Raw genomic sequence first — 21,404 nt, 5'->3', positions numbered from 1 at the left:
CCCCCCCCCCCCCCCCCCCCACCCACCCACCCACCAGTCCACCAGTTTTTGATCCCATTTAAATCCCTGCTGCTTGGGTCTGTCCAGCAGTGAAACGGTTAATATCCCATCAGGGCAGCCCGTCCATGACGCTGATCAAGGGAAATTCTTGTGGACTCGCTTTGTATACAGGCCCGGCTGCAATTTGAAAAGCAAATTCTTGCCGCCGTTCCAAGCCTCGGTGTTTACCGCTGTCTATCCGCGCGTCACCTGCAGGGGGCGGGATTTAAAGAGTCTCCCAACAGCCGGTCTGTGGCACGGAAGCAGGGCTGTCGAGGGGTGTCCGTGGCAGGTAAGTGTGGACGCTAAGCTTGCCAACCACTAACCCAGGAAGATCCCCGTGATAAATCCACCTCAGGTGAGATGTTCTCTAATTGTGCAGTGGATTCATGCATCTACAGCATAGATATGTTTGCAAACTTCATTTTGATGGGGCCAGTACAGCCTTTCATCCTTTATATGTTGATAAAATGAGAAACATTGTTTTGGGTAATAATCATGTGCTATTTGCTATGGACAGTATGGCTTTATATTAATAGACATCATAAAAATGAATTGCTAACTTGGCTGGAAAGCTGGATTGGTTCAACCAATCAGAATACTTAAAAACCTCTACCTGTTGTCGTTTGCTGCACTCCAAAACGGGGACACGAAGCGGAGAGGTGAGCGCCTGAGTTATTTTACCGTCCTGGGTGAGATTAGGTGGGCGGGTGCTGGTAGTATCATTGCCCACGGGCTGTCGAGTTTTATCAGTTGTTAAATGACCTCGCCTACTTTAAATGCCCTGGTCTTTCTCTAACACAGTTAACAGCGGTCAGCTCACTGAGCAGTGAGGCTTAAGTAATGTTATGTTGGGCCTGACGGCGCATGCGTCTGTAGAGCGGCAAAACACAGCTCGCCCTGTAGGGTGCCACTGACGTCAGCTTTCAGTTTTCACCCTGTGGAAGAGTATTACATAGACCCCCCCCCAGGGTTCTTTCTGAGCTTTGCACCTCAACATAATGTTTACCTTAAATGGCACTCTAATCTACGGCTAACTTTGCACTAAGGATGATTTTGCACCAAAAAGAGTTTTTACGCGTAAATGTGTTCTGTCCTCCCAAACACTCATTGTAATATTACTTCGAGTGCAATGTGCACCCCATTGTCATTTACTCAAATTGTTACTCAAATATGGCGCTATGCGAATGCGCACCTTTTATACCTCATGTGATCAATTTACAAATTGATGATTTTGCACATAAATGTGACGCTACTTCTGCTGACTTGACTCAAGGGTGAATTTGCACCAACAATAGCTTCTAGGTAAGTGGAGTCAAGAATATTGAACCGACACTTCCCTAAGTGCACTTACCTGGATGGTGTGATGGTAGTTAATGATGGGGAGTAAATATTGTTCCTTGTCGATCTATTTCACCGCGGTATTTTCCTGACATAAAACTGCACCTAACTGTGATTGTCTCCTTATTATATGTGACATTTCGGCCTAAATGTGATTTTGCTCCAGGAAGTGTTTCCTCACTCCTGCTGACGATGCTCCGAGGCTGACGTGTGGCGCCTACATTTGATTTTTGTGAATGAATTTGATTTGAGGTAGGAGTTAGAACAAGCAGGCTAATGTCGCCCCATTGGCGATGTCGCACTTCCGTGTGCTGAAAATTAAATTCACGGTCGTGCACACATTCACATCTAATGCGACATCTTACTACCATATGAAGACGTCTTACTCACTCTGTATTGAGTAATACCGGTGGATTCATATAACGTAGTGATGTAATCTGTGTTGAGTTTGTAGCGCTGGGACGCCCAGGGGTATCCAGGCGCTCTATAAATGTGCCTAGATTCGATTAGATATTGCTGCTTTCCCGCACTGGATCTGTTTCTGATTTTCAGGAGCCCGCACACTGCTTCACATGATCTTGTTATGGCTTAAAGCTCAAATAGGGCGAGTTTCATTTCCGATCTAATTACAGGTTGCAGGTACCTACAGCTCAGAAACCCTATTCTCCCCGGCCCACCCATGACTACCCTCAAATGCTAGTAAGACAGAGCCCTGATATCCATCTTGGATACTTTACTCAGTGACGTACACACAGTCGCACACTAGGGCCCATTAAAATCCCTCCACTTGAAAAAATAAATAAAGACCGTATTACTGAGAGCACTAGACTAGACTTCCCCTGCTTGGTCTCAGACAATGCAACATTTTTTGACAGGAAATATCTCACTACGGTAAGTTACCATGACCAGTGCTACTCCTCACTCTGTCTGAACAAGGAAGGCGTGAGTGAGTCCTCAGATAGGAACTGCCTTATCTTCTCCAAATAATGAAATCCGCGGAGGCCCCAAAAGCTTCCAGTAGGGCTAGGGAGGTTAACACTGAAACTGCACCTAATATCTCTACTAAATACTGTCCCTACTAACTGACCCTCCCTCCATTAAGCTCATGCCCCCATTAACACTCACAAACCCATTGGGGATTTGAACTGGACACAGAAATGGCGGCATATATGGCGGTAATCTGGACCACATCCGCCGCCCCCCACGCTGCTTCAAGCGTCCTTCTATGGTTCATTGGTCCAGATGCGCCATAGCAGCAGCATGGGCACCAGCTCTCCCCTGGAGCACTCAGGCACTCATTCACATGAATCACATGAGGGGTGATTACTTACCTCATGCATCACTTCAGTCACTTACGACTGCACACAGCACAAGTCAACTTATTGAGGCCTCAGAAAGAAGTGTGTGAGATCAAACTGAAGCCGATCCCCAGCATAGTGAGATCCAAAGTCTGCAAAGCCCGCTCTCAGACTCTCTCAAGGTCTCTCGTCTAGAGACTGCTTTCCAAACCTCCCCTGCTGCAACTCACTTGACGCACCTACCTTTGCGTAGCCCACCATGTGCACACCCACTGTTTCTGAACATTCCTCCACATGCAGTACCTCAAAGCAACACCACACACAATCCTCCGTGGCCACACATCTCACAAGGCATCCTATTGTCACACGCTCCAGAGTTAGACATCTTAAACACAAAGCTCAGCCTCCCAACCGGCTACGGAAGCATCACCTCCCCTCATCCTAGTGGCCCAGCTCCTGCACACCAGCCTAGGCGACCCTGCTGAGCTGGAGGTCTGCAGCCTCTCATGAAACCTCCACATCTGCCCGATCCAAGGCGGTCACCTTGATGCAACTGGACTCGTCTGCTACTGTCCTCCCACTAGAATGCAATACCCTCCACCTGCGGAACGCGCTGGGGATGTCACCCTTGTACACAATGAGCACTAGGGGCAGACTGAGTACTGCAACAAACTCCTCGTTCAAGTGCCTCACAGGGGAGATTACAAACACGGAACATACAATACGTGGGTTGAACATCCTACACTACCCACTTGACAACAACATTGCTTAATTGATCTTCTCCTGATTAACTCACACCTTCTTGTGATAAAACTTTCCTGGTAGATTTCACCCTCACAGGAAATCTAATGAATGAACTCACAAACACTTCCCCTTATCAAGCTCTTTACCTTGGGCTGGACTTTCATTAAAGTTTCCCCCCAACGTTTCAAGTTGGGAAAAAAAAATAAGCCACAGGCAGAAGAAGGTTGCTTAGACACAAATAGTCTGTGCACACGTAGGCCTGTCTATGTTTTCATGTTAACACATTAAATCCAGAGCTGTTGGCTTCGCCAATGCTCGTTTGGTAACGTTTCTGCTGAAGGCACCTATCACAGACCAGGGTCACCGAGTGATGAATACAGGCCCCAGCTAGGCCCGCAGGACACAAGGGTTCGCTCTCCTGTAATGGAATCTATAAGGCAGTTGGCACGGAAACTGCAAAGTACAAAAACAGCATTTATTAACCCTTAAGGGTGGTCCTACAATCCACACAACACTCTTCAGTATTGCATAGAGTAGCACAAAGAACTTGCGTACATGGTCCCCTTTTATACACAATAGAGGGGCTCATAAGTGGGTAGATACAACATGAGGCCGAAGAACATTACCATTTATGGTCATTTTCGATACTGAATCAATACATGGGCGGAGCTAACACACTCCTTGAGCCCGCGAAGACATGGTCAAGCAAGGCTAACTGATAACAGATGTGGTCAAGTCTGGGCATGCGCCAGATGGACAAAAGAGCTATTTATAGACTGTTACTGGGCAGATTACAAGAGCAACTAACACAGAGGTTGGACTCTTTTCGTGGTGAGCACGTGGCGGCATGACAATACAAAATGGAGTCTAAACTTCGGTCAACATAACGGAGAAAGCATGATCTAAAGGGAAGGGATTAATGTCTTTAGTAAATGCTTAATCACATTGCTGTTTCAATTTACAACAGACGACCCTTTCAGCATTTACTGAAGACATCCGGCTTGACAAGATAATCATCATATATATCAATTGTCATCATTCCTTCGACTTCCTTAGCTAAACGCTTCTGGTGAGCAACATCGGCAATAGCTTTCTTATCTGGGATGCAGAATGATACGCATAAGGAACAGAGCAATGGACCACATTGAACACAGATACAGAAAAGGAACAGAATTGCTATAATGATACAGAGACCAGTTAAGACCTTCCATCCCCAGGCAGTAACCAATGCCCAAAACCATCCAGAAAAGGACCAAGTGCCGTTTTCTGTATGGATTTCAGCTGCAATTTTGTGTAGCTTATTAATAGCGTTATAAACTGATGGCGTATGATCAGGGATAAACACACAACAGCTACTTCCAATAATTTTACAAGCTCCACCTCGATCAGCTAACATGACATCTAATACCATACGATTCTGCAATGCAACAATTCTAGTAATTTGCAATTCTTCCGTAAGATTCCCAAGGGCAGCAGCAGTCTGGTTTGTTACAGCCTCTACCACTCTCGTTAATCTTCGGATCTTTCTACTGTTCAAAGCGGCTCCGACAAAGAAAAACAATCCTAAATTAAAATCAATATACTGTTGCAAACTGGTATCAGTCTGATCCACATCATCAATTGATAGAGTACGCTTATACCTATTTACAGTCACATTATTCAACAATTTCAAATCTTTATGATAAGATGCGGGTGCTAGGAATACGGGAGGTAATAGGAATGATACATAGCATACCCCAGACCACCCAGCCGGCAAACGGTAATAACCTTTATTTCCACACACAAAGTAGGTATTATGGGTACTATTATTCAATCCATCAATGTTCAGGACAGTGATGCAATCACTGACACCAACAGGAATAAAACCCACACTCTGGACACACAGGTCCGCTTGAGCTTGTGCCACTTGGATCACAAATTTGTCCTTCCCCACAGTGTCTCTGGTGTTCGTGAAGATATAGGGAATGGATTCATTGTCTGGTCGGTACCCTTCCCATTCCCAAATTGTCCCATTCGCTTGCGGATACCCATTTTTATCCTGACGACATTCTTTATTGAGTCTGAAAAGCAATCGTCCCACTGTCGGTTTCCGAGTGGCAAACAGCAAAGTGTACCATGCTCTACAAGAGCCATTATGAGAGAAAGGAAGTGGTATGAATGGCGTACCTCCTTTCTTCTGATGGGCTGGCATCATCCCACATATCCAACAGTTCGTAGCGTTCGTAGCAACGTGGGTATGATGCAGCATTTGAATGAAAGTGTTATTCAAATAAGACTGTCGATGCTTCAACTCTTGATACGGTAATGTATAAAAGTAGTGCTCCGCAGGCACCGGAGTCGTCAACACAAGTGTTTTCCGAGCAGGAGTTACCTCCTCCACAAACCATGTGGTTATCCCAACAATAGCTACTGTCAGCATGAACCCCGATGCACAAAGGATTTTCTTCTTCTCCATGTCAAAAAGAACAATACCCTGATATCTTCCTGAAACTAAAAGTCTGTCAGAACTCTTCCCCTTGGGCAGCGGTCGATTTCTTCACCAGCGGGCCAAGACGGGTGTCGCTACACTAATGCAGGGCTGATCCCCCCCCCCTTGCCTCATCGGCTCTCCGTTTCACTAACCCAAGGGCCGTTCTGACAGTATGTCCCGGTACTGGAAAACTCACTTCCTTGGTCGAAGATGATATCGCCTTCCTCCAGGAGTCACGTGGTCCGGAAAGAGCTCCTCAGTGACGTTTGGCTCCGCAGCACGGCCTGTCTCTGCAGCCAGGATTTCTCGCTGATCGGTCAGCACGGCAGGCTCCACCAATCCGGGCGGTACCTTTCGACAGTGCAAAGAATGGATCCAATTCTTTCTGTTCGAGACTCGCACAGCCGTCCTCGTCGCGAGGAGGACCTGCTCAGGGCCCACCCATCTCGGCTCCAAACTGTTCGTTCTGTCGAAGACTTTCACCATGACGTGGTCACCAGGCCGGAGACCATGTCCTTCACCGGTAGACCGATCAGGGAGCGCCTCTCGGACCTGTTGATGAATAGAAACCAAGTTATCCGTTAACTGTGCCAGATAATCATTCATCATTACACAAGGTACATCATACACAGCCTTAGGTTTTGGTGGACCCCAAATATTCATTGGGCGCCCGAAGACGATTTCATACGGTGTGAGGCCAGTTCGAGAGTGTGGCACTGATCTAATTGACAATAACGCCAGCGGTAGAGCATCTGGCCAAGTCAAAGACGTCGAAGCTTGAATTTTGGCGATCTTAAGCTTCAGTGTACCATTATACTTCTCGACTAGTCCTGCAGACTGAGGGTGAAACACGGCGTGGAACTTCTGAGTGATGCCTAGGCCCTTCAAGACATACTTTATAACATCCGCTACAAAGTGAGGCCCATTATCACTCCACAGAAGTCTGCAGACGCCGTATCGAGGGAAAAACTCTTTCAGCAGCAGCTTCGCTGTAGTCATTGCAGTATTGTCTTTCGTAGGGTACGCCTCAACCCATTTACTGAAGGCGCAAACTACTACTAGAACATACTTCAAATTGTTACAGCGCTCAAGCTGGATGTAATCCATCTGCAGAACCTCAAAGGGTGCAGTGGGTGTCACAAATCCTCCTGCTGGAGTTCGAGTACCCTTTCCTGGGTTATACCTCAAGCAGATCATACAGGTCTGCACCACCCTCTTTGCCGTGCTAGCAATCTCTGGATGCTCCCAGACTTGGGTAAGCAATTTCACAATTGCGGAAGCTCCAACATGTGCTAGCCCATGTGCCATCTGGACCATAGGCTGTACAAAAGCCGTGGGTAATTTCCATCTATCCATCTGCTTATTTCTCCAGCAGCCTTCATCATCCAATTCCCCCTCTCTAGCCCATTGCTCCCGCTCTTTGTCAGAAGCGGTCCTTTGCATTTCTCGCACTTCCTCCTTCGCATCACGCCATCTTTCCACCTGTGACTTTACTACATACATGGCAGTAGCACCGGGCTGCATCGCAGTCTCCCGTGCTACTCGGTCTGCTAACGCATTCCCTTCTCCAACTTTATCAACTACTTTCCTATGGGCGCTACACTTAACGATGGCAATTTTCTTTGGGTATGTCAATGCGGTTAAAAGATTGTGGGCTAACTCTCCATGCATTATCTGTACCCCATGTGACGTTAAAAACCCTCTCTCCTTCCAGAGTAGGCCGAAGTCGTGCGCTACTCCGAAGGCATAGCGACTATCTGTATAAACATTCACACACAGTCCTGTACTGAGCTCACATGCTCGTGTTAATGCTATCAGTTCCGCTGCTTGAGCTGATTTCTGTGGTATGCGTGCTGTCTCCACTATCGTTTGTAACGTGGTATTTGCATACGCTGCTGAAGTCGTACCATCTGGTAGCTTCAGGCTTGATCCGTCCACCCACAGTTCTCCATCTACATCTGGAAAGGGTGTATCCTGGAGATCAATACGACCCTTTGTTTGTTCCTCAGTCACAAGAATACAATCATGCGCTTTCCGCGCCTCAGGCTGGGTCTCGGGGTATGGCAACAATGTGGCCGGGTTTAACGTTACACACCTTTTCAACGTAATATGAGGAGCCAAAAGCGTCAACTCATATCCCGTTAAACGGGCACTGGTCAAATGCTGCGTCTTTGTTTGATTAAGCAGGGCATCGACGGCATGGGGGACTAATACCAACAGCTTGTGGGATAACACAATTCCTTCACTCTGCCGTATTGACACAGCTGTCGCCGCAACCGAGCGAAAACACCCTGGTAATGCTCAGGCGACAGGGTCAAGTACAGCCGAAAAGTATGCACAAGGGCGCTGCTTATCGCCATGCATCTGCACTAAAACTGATAATGCACATCCATCTTTCTCATGCACATACAACGAAAAGGGTTTTGCATAATCAGGGGTCCCTAACACTGGTGCTAAACAAAGGGCCTGTCGTAGTTGCTGAAAAGCAGCATCACACTCATCTGACCAAGGGATTGGGATAGGCGTGTCCTTTGTCAAGAGAGCTAGCAATGGCTTAGCTATGTGTGAAAACCCCAATATCCACTGTCTACAAAAAGAAACAAGACCCAAAAATGCACGCACATCCTTCTGCGTGGATGGTCTCGGTGTGTCCAAAATTACTTGAATACGATCCGGTGTGAGTGCACACCCCTCCTTAGACAAAAGGTGACCCAAATAAGTCACCTTTGGTCTACAAAATTGCAATTTCTTCCTAGATACCTTATGATTGTGGGATGCTAAAAAGGAAAGTAAGGATAACGTGCTTTTTTCACACAACTCCAGGGTGTCAGCCGCCAACAGGATGTCATCGACATATTGAATGAGGGCGACCCCCTCGAGCAGAACAAAGGAATCCAATTGCCTTTTCAAAGCCTGACTGTAAATACTAGGGCTCTCTGTGTAGCCCTGGGGGATCCTACAAAAACGATAAGATCTATTATTTAAAGTGAACCCAAAAAGATATCGACTATCGGAGTGAATGGGAATGGAAAAGAAGGCATTTTTCAAATCAATCACTGAGAACATGGTCGCCGTAGGCGGGACCAAGGTAAGCAACGTCGTGATATCGGAAACCACTGGGTACTGAGGTATCACGATCTTGTTTACTTCTCTCAAATCAATTATGAACCGATAAACCTTAGCATCCGTGTCCTTTTTCAGAATGGGGAGAATCGGACTGTTACAGATATTATAGGGAACTTCCTCCACTACTCCTACTGCAATCAAATCTTGCACAATCTGTATGAGAGCCTCCTCGCCCTTCTGGGAAATACGGTATTGTGGGAGGCGTGGTAACACCGCCCCCTCCTGGACACTAATGTGGACCGGAGGAATCACCATGTGTCCCACGTCTGTGTCCGAAGTTGCCCACAAAGCACGAGGGAGGGTAGCTAACAACGCATCCTCTGATATCGCACACATCCGCTCAGACCGGGGGTAGTTGTCATTCAATATCACCTGCACACCAGCAGGGGAGCAGCGGATCGTAGCCCTAAAATGCTTTAACATATCAAGGCCCATAATGTTGTCCGGTGTGTACGGGGCAAGCAGAAACGGACAGGGCGCAGAAAAAGAATCAACCTTAAATGTGAGGGGCTGTGAAAGAGGGCTTCGGGAGAGTGTACCGTCAAACCCTACCGATGTAACCATTAAGCCGGATGGGGGAGCCCCCGGAACCAATTGCTTAGACAACGCACTACGTGTCGCTCCTGTATCCACTAGGAACTGATCGGTAGAGCCTAAAACCTCAGCCGATACATAAGGACCCTTCTGATCGACCGGCACCTCAACTGATTCGAACCCCCATCCAACGCATTCCTATGCATGCTGAGAATCATGATATCCCGATCGGTCAATCTCCGACACGTGATACTGATGCTGGCGATCGAAAACATTTGATCTATCTCGGTGCTGCCCCGCAGTGTCGAAACGAACATTATCGTTAGAATTCCCTCTAAAGCTCGAGAAACCCCCTCTACCTCTCGGGCCACCCGGAGTATGCCCCTGACGCGAAGCACGCAACACTGGGCAATCCCTGGCCCAATGGCCCGATTGCTTACAATACGCACACTGGTTCCTATTCAAATCAGAGCGGCCCGAGGGAGGACCATAAGATCCTCCCCTACCTCTGTTAACACCCCGTCGGGGCAGGCCATATACTTGTGCCAACATCACCTTCGTCTTGAGATCTTTCGATTTCTTATCCTCCTGACCCTTTGCTTCTTGCTCCTGACGCTCATAATACTGAGCGATAGTCAGGAGAGCCGTCGGGGTCGCGGAGGACCAAGAACTCTCACTCGCTTTTAAACGGGCCGCAACTGCCGGCAGCAAATTGGCCACATATTTATCCGCGAAAAGGTGGCGGCCCGTTTCATCAGTAAGCGACTGGCCACTAAAGTCATGAAACGTTTCCTCAAAGCGCGTGAAGAAATCTGCAACTGACTCGTCAGCTGTCTGTTTACATGCAGTTAACATATTCCAGTCAATCTTTTTAGGGGGGATAATTGTCTTCAACTTAGCCACAATAGCAGCAGGGAGATCTAAAATACTCTGGGGTGGTTTCTGTGCGGGCTTCCGTTCCCTATCCTCATCCTCAAGGTCAGACCATCGAGCCTTAAAGGCAACTATATCATCTACCTTTCGGACAGATCGCCACGTATCCGGTGGTAGAATAAGGCCAAAGAACAGGTCTATATCCGCTAAGGTCATAATGCAAGAATTCAAGGCCCCCTCGACTTCTTCGTAGAAGGCCGCTGGATTCTTGCGGGGATCAGGCAATGCATTCTTCAATGCCATAACATCAGCTCTATGCCAAGGAGTATAAACCCAATTATACACAAAATATCCCTTAGCATCGGCGGAGTTAATGTCCGAGCTAGTCCCCGCTCCTTTAGGAGGAACATACAAAGGCGCCGCCTCTCGCATTGGTTTAACATGCACTACGACATCCTTATCTGACTGGGAGGTGGATGGGTGGCCTTCCGTGGTACACGAATCCGACTGCTTCTCCTCCCCTGCTCGGTGGCGCGCTTTTTCTTTAAGGGCCAGCACCTCGTCCCGCAAGGCGAACAGCCGCCGAGCCATATCAGGAGCCTTAGGGGGAGAGAAAACACCATTACGCAATGCTTTAGCATCCGATGACACTTCGTCAGGCTCAAAAACACCAGAACGTTTCCGGAAAGCATCAATCACTTCCTCCGCGAAATGACCCAGAAAATCCAATTTATCTCTCTCCTGCCACGGCCCCCAAGTATGGAATAATTTCTCTATGGACATCTTGCCCTTAAGTGCACGGAAGGAAAATTGCCGAAGCTCAGCCATTTGCTCGGCCGACAGCATGGACCGGGTATCCACCTTACCCGAAGCCGGGTCGGAATCTTGTGGCCGCGGAGCAGATGCGCCAACATAAGGGGGCGGAGAGCGATCTAGTAAATAAAAATCATCATCAAGATTATTAAGGACAGGATAAAGTGGCTGCCGAACAGCATATTGACCCGAAACTTGTAGCCTACGCTCTTTCTCTTGTCTGTCCGTCTGCTCTCTGTCCTCCCGACGCTTCGCTTCCTGTGCTCGCACATGATCATTCTTCCGCTGTTCTTTATCAAACAGCGCTTTCTCACGCTTCTCTCGCTCACGCACTTCCTTCACCCATAACCGCACACACTCAAACATATCCTGCCGAGCACGCCGCTTACACATACACTGTTCCACATACTCAATCTTACGTATATCAAACGATCCATACAAAGGCCATCGTAACTCAGGATCTTTTTTCGTATATTTCCTCCATACTGTGCTGTACATTATGGAAGAAAGACCATGCTTCACATACATATCCCTATTAGGAGTCCCCTCTGGGGGAGCCGGAGCAGATTCCTCGAGGTTCAACCGGTTTCCAAAGCAGCAACACCACTTACGGAGTGCGCTAAAAGCAGGCATGCTCAGGAATAATGCAAAATATGCAATATTATAGAGAAAATGGCACTTAATCGTTGCGCCGTTCAAAGTTACACAGCTCCGGAGAAATCTCTCCACATTACCTGCCTATATGTGTTGCAACGCATATATGTTCACAAAGACAAATACAGAATATGACTAGTCATCACAAATCAAACTCAAATAGCCAGGCCAGGCTTCAAAAACTCGGAGCAAGTACCGTACAATGGTTCTTACCAATCAAGAGTCCAGATTCCAACTGCCAAGCTCCAAAATCGCCCAAACGGCTCTCACGGCAGGACCGACAGAAGAGGTCTCAGTCGATGACCGGCGCCACCCAGACGGTCAGCTCGGAAGGGAAGGAAGAAAAACCTCGGGATGCCAGGGCTAAGACGCCGCTGGCAGTGATCACGTCCCCGGCCAAACTCCTCACCTTCGTCGCGACCAGTCCTTCGAGCATCCGAGTCGCCGATGAGCCCTACGTTGGGCGCCAATTGATGAATACAGGCCCCAGCTAGGCCCGCAGGACACAAGGGTTCGCTCTCCTGTAATGGAATCTATAAGGAAGTTGGCACGGAAACTGCAAAGTACAAAAACAGCATTTATTAACCCTTAAGGGTGGTCCTACAATCCACACAACACTCTTCAGTATTGCATAGAGTAGCACAAAGAACTTGCGTACATGGTCCCCTTTTATACACAATAGAGGGGCTCATAAGTGGGTGGATACAACATGAGGCCGAAGAACATTACCATTTATGGTCATTTTCGATACTGAATCAATACATGGGCGGAGCTAACACACTCCTTGAGCCCGCGAAGACATGGCCAAGCAAGGCTAACTGATAACAGATGTGGTCAAGTCTGGGCATGCGCCAGATGGACAAAAGAGCTATTTATAGACTGTTACTGGGCAGATTACAAGAGCAACTAACACAGAGGTTGGACTCTTCTCGTGGTGAGCACGTGGCGGCATGACAATACAAAATGGAGTCTAAACTTCGGTCAACATAACGGAGAAAGCATGATCTAAAGGGAAGGGATTAATGTCTTTAGTAAATGCTTAATCACATTGCTGTTTCAATTTACAACACGAGGAGGAGGGCTTCTGACCCTTAATTGTGGCTCTGCGTGTAATTCCTGGTTGCTCGCTGCCCTTCTTATTTGTCAACTGTTAATTGTCTTTGATCTTTACCTTACCTATTAAGTAGCGTTGTGCCTCACCTTATTAAGCTATATCTTGCTCGCATTTATGTACAATTTTATTAGCTCAACATGTTAGCCTCTCCTACATCTATGTTCCCCTACTTTGTTCCCCTTTCCACTACTGTGAAGCGCTCCAATGCCCTTCGGGGTCTTATTCGCGCTATACAAAACTTTTTAAATAGAATAAAAAAAATAACTATTGGAAGTAGTTGGTGCAACCTGATCTAACGGTGCTTTATAACTCCTTTTATTTTCCTTAGCTGGCCTGTGATTGGAGGATGCGGTTGAAGGCGATTCTTCTCTCCGCATGCCTTGGTAAGTGTCTATTTACTGTACTACATTATAACTATATGTGAGAAGCCTCGTACTGAGACCCACGTCAAGAGGTGAGCTGTTAGAAATGGGGGTCTCCAATTGGCAATGGCGGGCGCCAATGTCCAAATAGGGACCCTTCTCCCTAAGTCAGGGCAAGTGGGCTATCCCCTTTGACAACCCCTGCTCAACCCTGTGGTAACGTAGCACGAGCAGTTAGGCCTTTCTCAGAGGCAGTGTGTGAAGCATTTATGACCACGTGCAACACGGCAGTAACGACACCACAAAAGGACACAACTCCGATAGGTATAGAAAAATAATATCTTTATCTAACAGTTAACTCGGAATTCTCAAAGCGTTTCAACAACTACAATTCACGTCAACCAGTAGGGACTTCAAAAGGCAATACGTATTCACCAGAACGTGACACTGACTGAGTTCAAGGCCGGGGCCTACTTGACCCGTTGCGCACCAGATACCTGTCCGTGAAAGGGGACACAGCAGGCAGCTTCTCGAAGAAGCAGAGACAATGACAGGCAGACTCCCAGCAACCCCAAGTCAGGGCTGCAGAGGTCCGTAGCGTGCACCCACAATGATTCGGGCACTCTGGGACAGGTGGGCTCTCAGCGGCAGCAGCACGTGGCTGCGGCGGCCCGGGCTGGTTGTGGCGATGACTCTCATCATTCAGCTCCATGGTGGACTCACAGCGGCAGCAGCTCTCTCTTAGCTGCGGTGGCCCACGAGACGCTAGCCACAGTCCTCGACAAGAGTGAACTATGTGCTGGCACACAGTGGCAGCAGCTCTTTCTTAGCTGGGGCGGCCCACAGGACAAATCCCAGTGATGCAAATTTGACAAGGGTGCGGGCACTCAGTGGCCACAGCTCTCTCTTAGCTGCGGTGGCCCACAGGACAAATCACGATGATGCAAAGTGGCTAAGGAAGCGGACACTCAGCGGTGGCAGCTCTCTCTGAGCTGCGGCGGCCCACAGGACAAATCACGATGATGCAAGGTGGCAAAAGGTGCGGGCATTCAGCGGCAGCAGCTCTCTCTTAGCTGCGGCGGCCCACAGGACACACCATAATGATGCAAAGGGGCTGAGGGGTGCGGGCACTCAGCGGCAGCAGCTCTCTCTTAGCTGCAGCGGCCCACACAGATCCAGCAAAATGTTCAAGGGTTCAGATTCAGGCAGGCTCTCAGCGGCGGCAGCTCTCTCTTAGCTGCAGTGGCCCACACGGATCCAGTGAAAGGTCCAAGGGTTCAGATTCAGGCGGGCTCTCAGCGACAGCAGCTCTCTCTTAGCTGCAGCGGCCCACATGGATCCAGCGAAAGGTTCAAGGGTTCAGATTCAGGCGGGCTCTCAGCAGCGGCAGCTCTCTCTTAGCTGCAGCGGCCCACTCGGATCCAGTGAAAGGTTCGAGGGTTTAGATTCAGGCGGGCTGTCAGCGGCGGTGGCTCTCTCTTAGCTGTAGCGGTCCACACGGATCCAGCGAAAGGTTTAAGGGTTTAGATTCAGGCGGGCTCTCAGCGGCGGCAGCTCTCTCTTAGCTGCAGCGACCCACACGGGTCCAGCAAAAGGTTCAAAGGTTCAGATTCAGGCGGGCTCTCAGCGACGCCAGCTCTTTCTTAGCTGCAGTGGCCCGCACAGGTTCAGCGAAAGTTTCAAAGATGCCATGTCCGCGGTCCTCACAGTAGAACTAGAGGCTCCGGATAACTCGACGGAGGCCTCACCTGCAAGCAGAATTCCTCGTACAGGAATTCCGACAGATGACGGGGTGAAGTCTAATGTCCCTGAGACTTCTGCAGGAGGCACTCTCGATTCAGGCCCTCGGGTAGTTTCTTCGGCAAGCTTTGTGAAAGTTTCAAGATCCTCTCCTCTGTTCACTCGGACAGAGTTTCGTCTTGACATCCAGAAGGAACACACACGGACAAAGTTCCAGCGCAGCATTTTATACTAAAAAGTCTTTGTTCTCTAAGGTCGCAAATCACTGACTCCAGTCACAACCAGTTCGGTGGGGACGGGGAGCACTTGGTTTACGAGGTGACATCCAGCCCTTTCCGAATGAGGGGGTCTGCTATCAGACGCGCAGTGGGAGGTGGAGCCATCATTCACCTTGCCAGGCACGGCCCTGCTCAGATCAAAGAGTCACCCCTCACCAGGCCCGGAATACCGATCTCTCTCTCCAGCCAGGTCTGACCCAGCTGACCCTGCTGCTCCAAAACCAGACGGCCAATACACATACTCGCAAAGCCTATAGTAAAGCTTAGGCAAGAAACTACCGCGTTTTCAGAAGAGGCATTTCTAAACATGGGATATGTAAACGGTCTTTACTAAAAGGTGTTTCTCAATGTCCTGAGCACAAACATATCAAACCCGAAGTTCCTATCAGGTTCCTGGGGCCAGCTAGGATGATAAAAAGTAATCCTCAACCAGCCCAGTCTAGCCTATGAGAGCGGATCGTGTCATAGTAGCGACAGTGAAATGGAAGGTAACTCACTATTGGACATGCTACACAGATCTAGGCATTATGGTTATCCTAAGTCATACAGACATTTATATACAGGGAGCATTCGCTCTGTGTGCACTGATTAGCAGTGGCACGGCGCCCAGAGTGTCCAAATCCAGCCAACATAAAAAATAGGAAGAGGAGAGGGGAAGGGAGCCCATGCCAATGATGCGAGGTCTAACACGAGCCTTGTGTGATTGGTGGTTCTGGACTAGAAACTACAAGCGCTGGTGGTTTGAAGTTGAGTCTGCCTTGTGGGAGTGTTCAGATAGTTAAGCCAAGGGCGGTCACCTACTGGAATCTGAGTTCTCTATCCTTGTCTAGTGAAACATTCGGTCCAGCCTTACACTTCATTACTACTTCTCAGAGACCCCCATCTCTTGCCCCTGTCTTAGCAAGGAACGGTGGGGTTCGCCCCCTTCAACACTGGCAGGCTGTCTCTGTCCCACCTCATTTTTACAACCTCTTTTCTTGGTTGTGAAGACTTTCAGTGCAGATTACATGCTTCATGCTGTGAACACGCTCTTGGTGCCAGAGTTTCATTGCATATTCATGTTTTTCTCGTGTTTTGTTTCTTTGCACATCTATCTTGAACCCTCTTTGAGGGACCTTAGGACTACGAGTGATGTCCCTTGGGTGGGGGGTCATGGTTTTCTATTTGCACCCACTTTTAAAGTTCCATGCTAGACTGCCGTCATTTTTGGGAGCAGGAGGACGAGGAGGCCCAAGCTGGAGGGAGAGGGGCACTAGCTGGTAAATTAAGGAGTGGGCTGAGTATGCACCACAGTGTCTGCAATGCCCATGGTGTGGGGATGGTCAGCACCCACCTCACGAGCCTGCTGGCCCCAAAGAAAAAAAGTGTCTGGGAAAGGGGCAAGTATGGGTCCTGTGGTTTTTTTAGGGTTGCCTCCATTATCAGTGGGAAATTAAGATAATTTATTTTCTCTCTGTCAATATGTTTGTGAATTTATTTAACAGTTTTGCACCACATGTTATTATGTCAGGCATAGACAGGGACATCTTAAGGATTTGGGGGGCCCTGGGCCAAACATATTTTGGGGGCCCCTGTTCAGGACACCTTTAAACTTATGATCTAATTTGAGCCCCTGTTTCCCACGCAGTTTCCGCTTCCTCAGCTGCACTAGCGATCCAGTTTGCATCATAGGCATTAGCCTATATATTCCCGATGTAAATGGACATGTGCAGCTTACAGGTGTAGGATTCAGAGTTTCCTGCCCTGCTACTACGTTATTAATACTTTTTAAATTGTATATGTGTGGCTGAATTACTCTGTGCTTTTTAACAATTTCTCCTACCTATGCGCCCTTGCAATTTACTTGATTCTGCTTGCCAACACCTCCTTAGCTGCTCCGATTCGCATTTCGGTTTTCCTACAGTCCTGGTCCGCTGCTGCTGATACGCCGATTGTGTGGAGGGCTGGGGCTACTATCAGGCTACTCACTTCCGCCCACGCAATTTCCACTTCCTCAGCTGTGCTAGCGATCCAGTTTGTATCATAGGCATCAGCCTATATATTCCCGATGCAAACGGATGCACGCAGCTGATAGCTGTAGGATTTAGTGTTTCCTGCCCTGCTACTAGGTTATTACTTTTTAAATTGTATATGTCTGGCTGAATTACTCTGTGCTTTTTAATAATTTCTCCTACCTATGCGCACTTGCACTTTACTTGATTCTGTTTGCCTACACCTCCTTAGCTGCTTCGATTCGCATCTCGCTTTTCCTCCAGTCCTGGTCCGCCGCGGCTGATACGCCGATTGTGCGGAGGGCTGGGGCTACTATCGGGCTCCTCACTTATGCCTATGCAGTTTCCGCTTCCTCAGCTGCGTTGGCGATCCAGTTTGCATCATAGGCATTAGCCTATATATTCCCGATGCAAATGGACGTGCTAAGTGGACGTGCACAGCGGGCGCGCCGCTGGCGCCGAAGGTAAGCCTGTCTGCGCCCGGAGGCGTTCGGCGCCGGCCATGCTGCCCAGTTCCCCTCCGGTGAGTTTCTTCCACTATATTGCAATAGGGAAAAACTGCTTAGCCTTAGGCGGCTACCATTATGTCACTGTACAGCCGCTGATCCGAGGTTGAAGGTAGACTTTCGATGCAATAAGTGCAACCGGACTCTCCTCCAGCCCAGGAAACTCGCACCCAATATGTTCCCACGCAACAAAAAACAATAAGAAAACAGAGGACTTAAAGGCCACCCTTTTAAATTGTCGCTCTATACAAAAGCATGAACCATACATTTATGGCCTACTTTTAGACTAACAGTCTGATCTTTTATTTCTCACTGAGACCTGGCTGTCTGAAGCCTCCAACCCTACTATCACCTCGGCCATCCCTACGGGTTATAACATTCTTAGGAGGGACCGATCGAATGGGAAGGAGGGAGGTGTTGCCATAATTTACAATAAAAAACTAGACTGCTTAGGTTTCTGCTGTACCTTATCCCCCCCATCATAGCATAGCTGGATTTCTGATTTACAGACCTCCCATTGCTATTGGAAATGTTATTACTACGCTTAATATAGCCACCACCTCCCTGGCCTTAAAATACAACAACTGCCTCATTCTGGGATATTTCAATATACATATGGACAATGGAAAAGACCCTCAAACAATTTCATTGTTGGAGGCGCTGCAGGCCTGCAACATGTTTCCATCTGTTTCTTTGGCCACCCATGAGAAGGGCCATACCCTAGACCAAATCGTTCACAACTTTGACATATCAGTAAACCTACCTCTTCCCATTACCTGGTCTGACCACCTCCTATTAAAATTCGTCATTCCCAACTCTGCCACAGCCCCTTGAGCTAACACAGGGCAGAGGGTCTCTAATTACAGGACGTTCCAAAAAATAACCATCCCGATGTTAGCAGATGCCCTCGGTCGTTCCTCACCAGAGCTGTCTGGCTGCCCCGACTCGGACGCCCTCTCAATAGATTCATGGCTCCGAACCAACATTGATGCAGTGGTACTGGTTGTTTGCTGCTCCTCAAAGAGGTCAGCCCCACCAACTCCATGGTTTAACGATTTCCTTAGATCTCGCAACAGAAATTGTGGAACTATTGAACGGAAATGGCGTAAATCCTATCTACCTGAGGACAGGAAGGTGTATAAAGACACCTTAAAAGCTCATTACATTCTCGAGAAGGCAGCCAAGAAAAACCTCTTTCAAACCAAGATAGAAAATGCCCAAAATAAGAGCAAGGAAATCTTTAGCATAGTTAAATCCATTACTGCCCTGAGAGCCGACACAAAGTAAGGGCCATGCTGTGGTAAATATTTTAATTACCTGTACTATTTTTATGCGGTAAAGTCTAGTAAGAATAACTCAGTAAAAATAAGAGGCAGAATCCGTGGTATTAGAGGTTCTAAAAGGCTTTATTCCTCTACAAAGGAATTATGGTTCGAACCATGGCATCAAATTCCATCACCACGAAGGTTCAGGAAGGGAAGGCAATACATTATTGACAGGTAAAGATATTTATATGAAAAGCATTACATTAAGACAGATGCAAGAGGCGTAACAGCTGATAATACAGATAAGAATACACATACGTAATGAAAAAAAGGCGTAAATATAGGCGTAAACTAGAAACGTCATTAAACATGATGTCACAAGTGGGTGGATCCATAAGAGAATCCTGCAATGTCAGCAGAAATACTCGGCAGAGATGCGCGCGCAGCCGCATGACGTGTGATTGACGTACAACTAGAGGGTGAAGGGGACTTGACATTTAGCTCTACATGTGGAGACAGAAGTCTGGGGGGTCAGGTCAACCTAATCCCAAATCATATCTAATATCTTATGTTTAAAGAACTGTATTATCCAAAAGGAAAGGTCTCTCGGACGGAATCTATTCTATACTGACTGTTAGTGCGTGTACAAGCGTCTAAGTGTCTACATGAGATGCGAGGGAGCAGGAATCTTCCATGGTAACAGGGGCTATGAATTACTTGCATGAGGACAGTGAGGCCGGGCCCTTTGCTCGGTAGCTGAAAGAATGTTTACCTAAACTACTAGACAGGAATGCATTGGATGAGGAGCGGAGCAGATAACTTGAAGGTGAAATACAGTTTTTGGCAGGACACGGCCGGATCAGGCACCGTTAGCCGCGCAGGGAGTAGGACAAAGTTCATGGATACAGATGCGAGCTCAGACTGGAGCTTTCAGAGGCAGAAGGCAGGAAAAGGCTTGATGGCAGAATTCAGGGCCTACTCGTCTGAACTGTAAAATGTGGAAAGTGAACCACATAAAGTCGGTGGCCTTTCATACTTAGGAACGGAACATCCGACCCATTCATGGCGGATCTGAAAGAGGACATGTTGACGGTGGACGCACATATATTTGCGTCTTCTTAACTGGAACTGGAGGGAACATACATGTACTTGTAGCATGTACATGGAGCCGTTGGGGTCTAAGATAGGGGACATAACTGATCATAAAATTCATATTTCCTCAATGCACTGAAGAATGGTCTAATTAAATAGTTGAATTCTTCCACAAAAAGATCTCCATGATCCAACAAGCCTTCACTAACATCTCAGAGGAAGAACTGACCTTCTACCTTAGTTCTAATAGCAAAGTTCACCTCTTGGATCCTACATCTTTACTAGCTTTCCCTGAGTTTCAGCTTGAAGAGTCACTGACCCCTCTCCAAAGCATTAAGTCTGGCTCTCCTACTGACCCATGTCCAGGGAATATCTTGAACCTATTAGCTCCCACCATAAACCCCCACAGTAAACCAGCTCTTTAATGCTTCTCTCTCCTCAGGCAACATGCAGAAATTATGGAAGAATGCTAAGATTCTTCAACTGATAAAAAAGGCTAACGCCACACCGACGGACCCTGACAACTACAGGCCAATCTCCCTTCTTCCGACCCTCTCCAGAGTACTAGAGAAGCATGTAAACAAGGCCCTCCAAAAACACATTGAAGATGGGAAGCTCCTTCATGAGTCCCAATCCGGTTTTAGGGCTAACTACAGTATGGAGTCCGCTCTGCTGGAAGTGACTGAATTTCTCACGGGTAAGCTGGACCAGGGAGGCAATACTGTTCTGATACTGCTCGATACGTCGGCGGCCTTCGATATGGTCCCACATGAGAGGCTCCCGGAGAGACTTGCTAACATCGGTCTGGGGGGGACCACCTTTACAATGGATGTCATCCTTCTTGGCAAATAGATCTCAGGACATCTGGCTCCCCCCGTTCTCATCCCCAGTTCCGGCCATGAATGTAGGTGTCCCTCAGGGCTCCATTCTCAGTCCTACCCTTTTTAAGATATATCTATCCCCCTTGCATTTCTGGTAGAGGAAGAGGGCGCCAAAATTGTTTCCTATGCTGATGACACTCAGCTGATTTTTACGTGTGAAAAAGAACCGACTTTGACGGGGCAATGATTAGGTCTTGCCTCACAAAGGTTTTTAACTGGCTTAAGATCAATCAGCTGAAGTGCAATCCTGACAAAACTGAAGTTGTTTTCTTTGGTAATCCAT

General features: G+C 47.9%; 1 protein-coding gene across 1 annotated transcript in view; it reads left to right on the top strand.

Moving 5' to 3' along the window:
- Nucleotides 1–233: 233 nt before the first annotated feature.
- Nucleotides 234–21,404, top strand: part of LOC146782833 (uncharacterized) — a 70,621-nt gene continuing 49,450 nt past the window's right edge. The window contains exons 1-2 of the mRNA XM_085637522.1: nucleotides 234–331; nucleotides 13,335–13,389. Of these exons, the coding sequence (XP_085493648.1) occupies nucleotides 13,353–13,389 (37 nt within the window). The 5' untranslated portion in view covers nucleotides 234–331; nucleotides 13,335–13,352. The remainder of the gene's footprint in view (nucleotides 332–13,334; nucleotides 13,390–21,404) is intronic.

This window comes from Triturus cristatus, chromosome 12, assembly GCF_964204655.1.
Source record: "Triturus cristatus chromosome 12, aTriCri1.1, whole genome shotgun sequence".
Lineage (NCBI taxonomy): Eukaryota > Metazoa > Chordata > Amphibia > Caudata > Salamandridae > Triturus > Triturus cristatus.
Note: the sequence above shows the minus strand (reverse complement) of the source record. Positions and strands in the feature narration are given on the sequence as shown.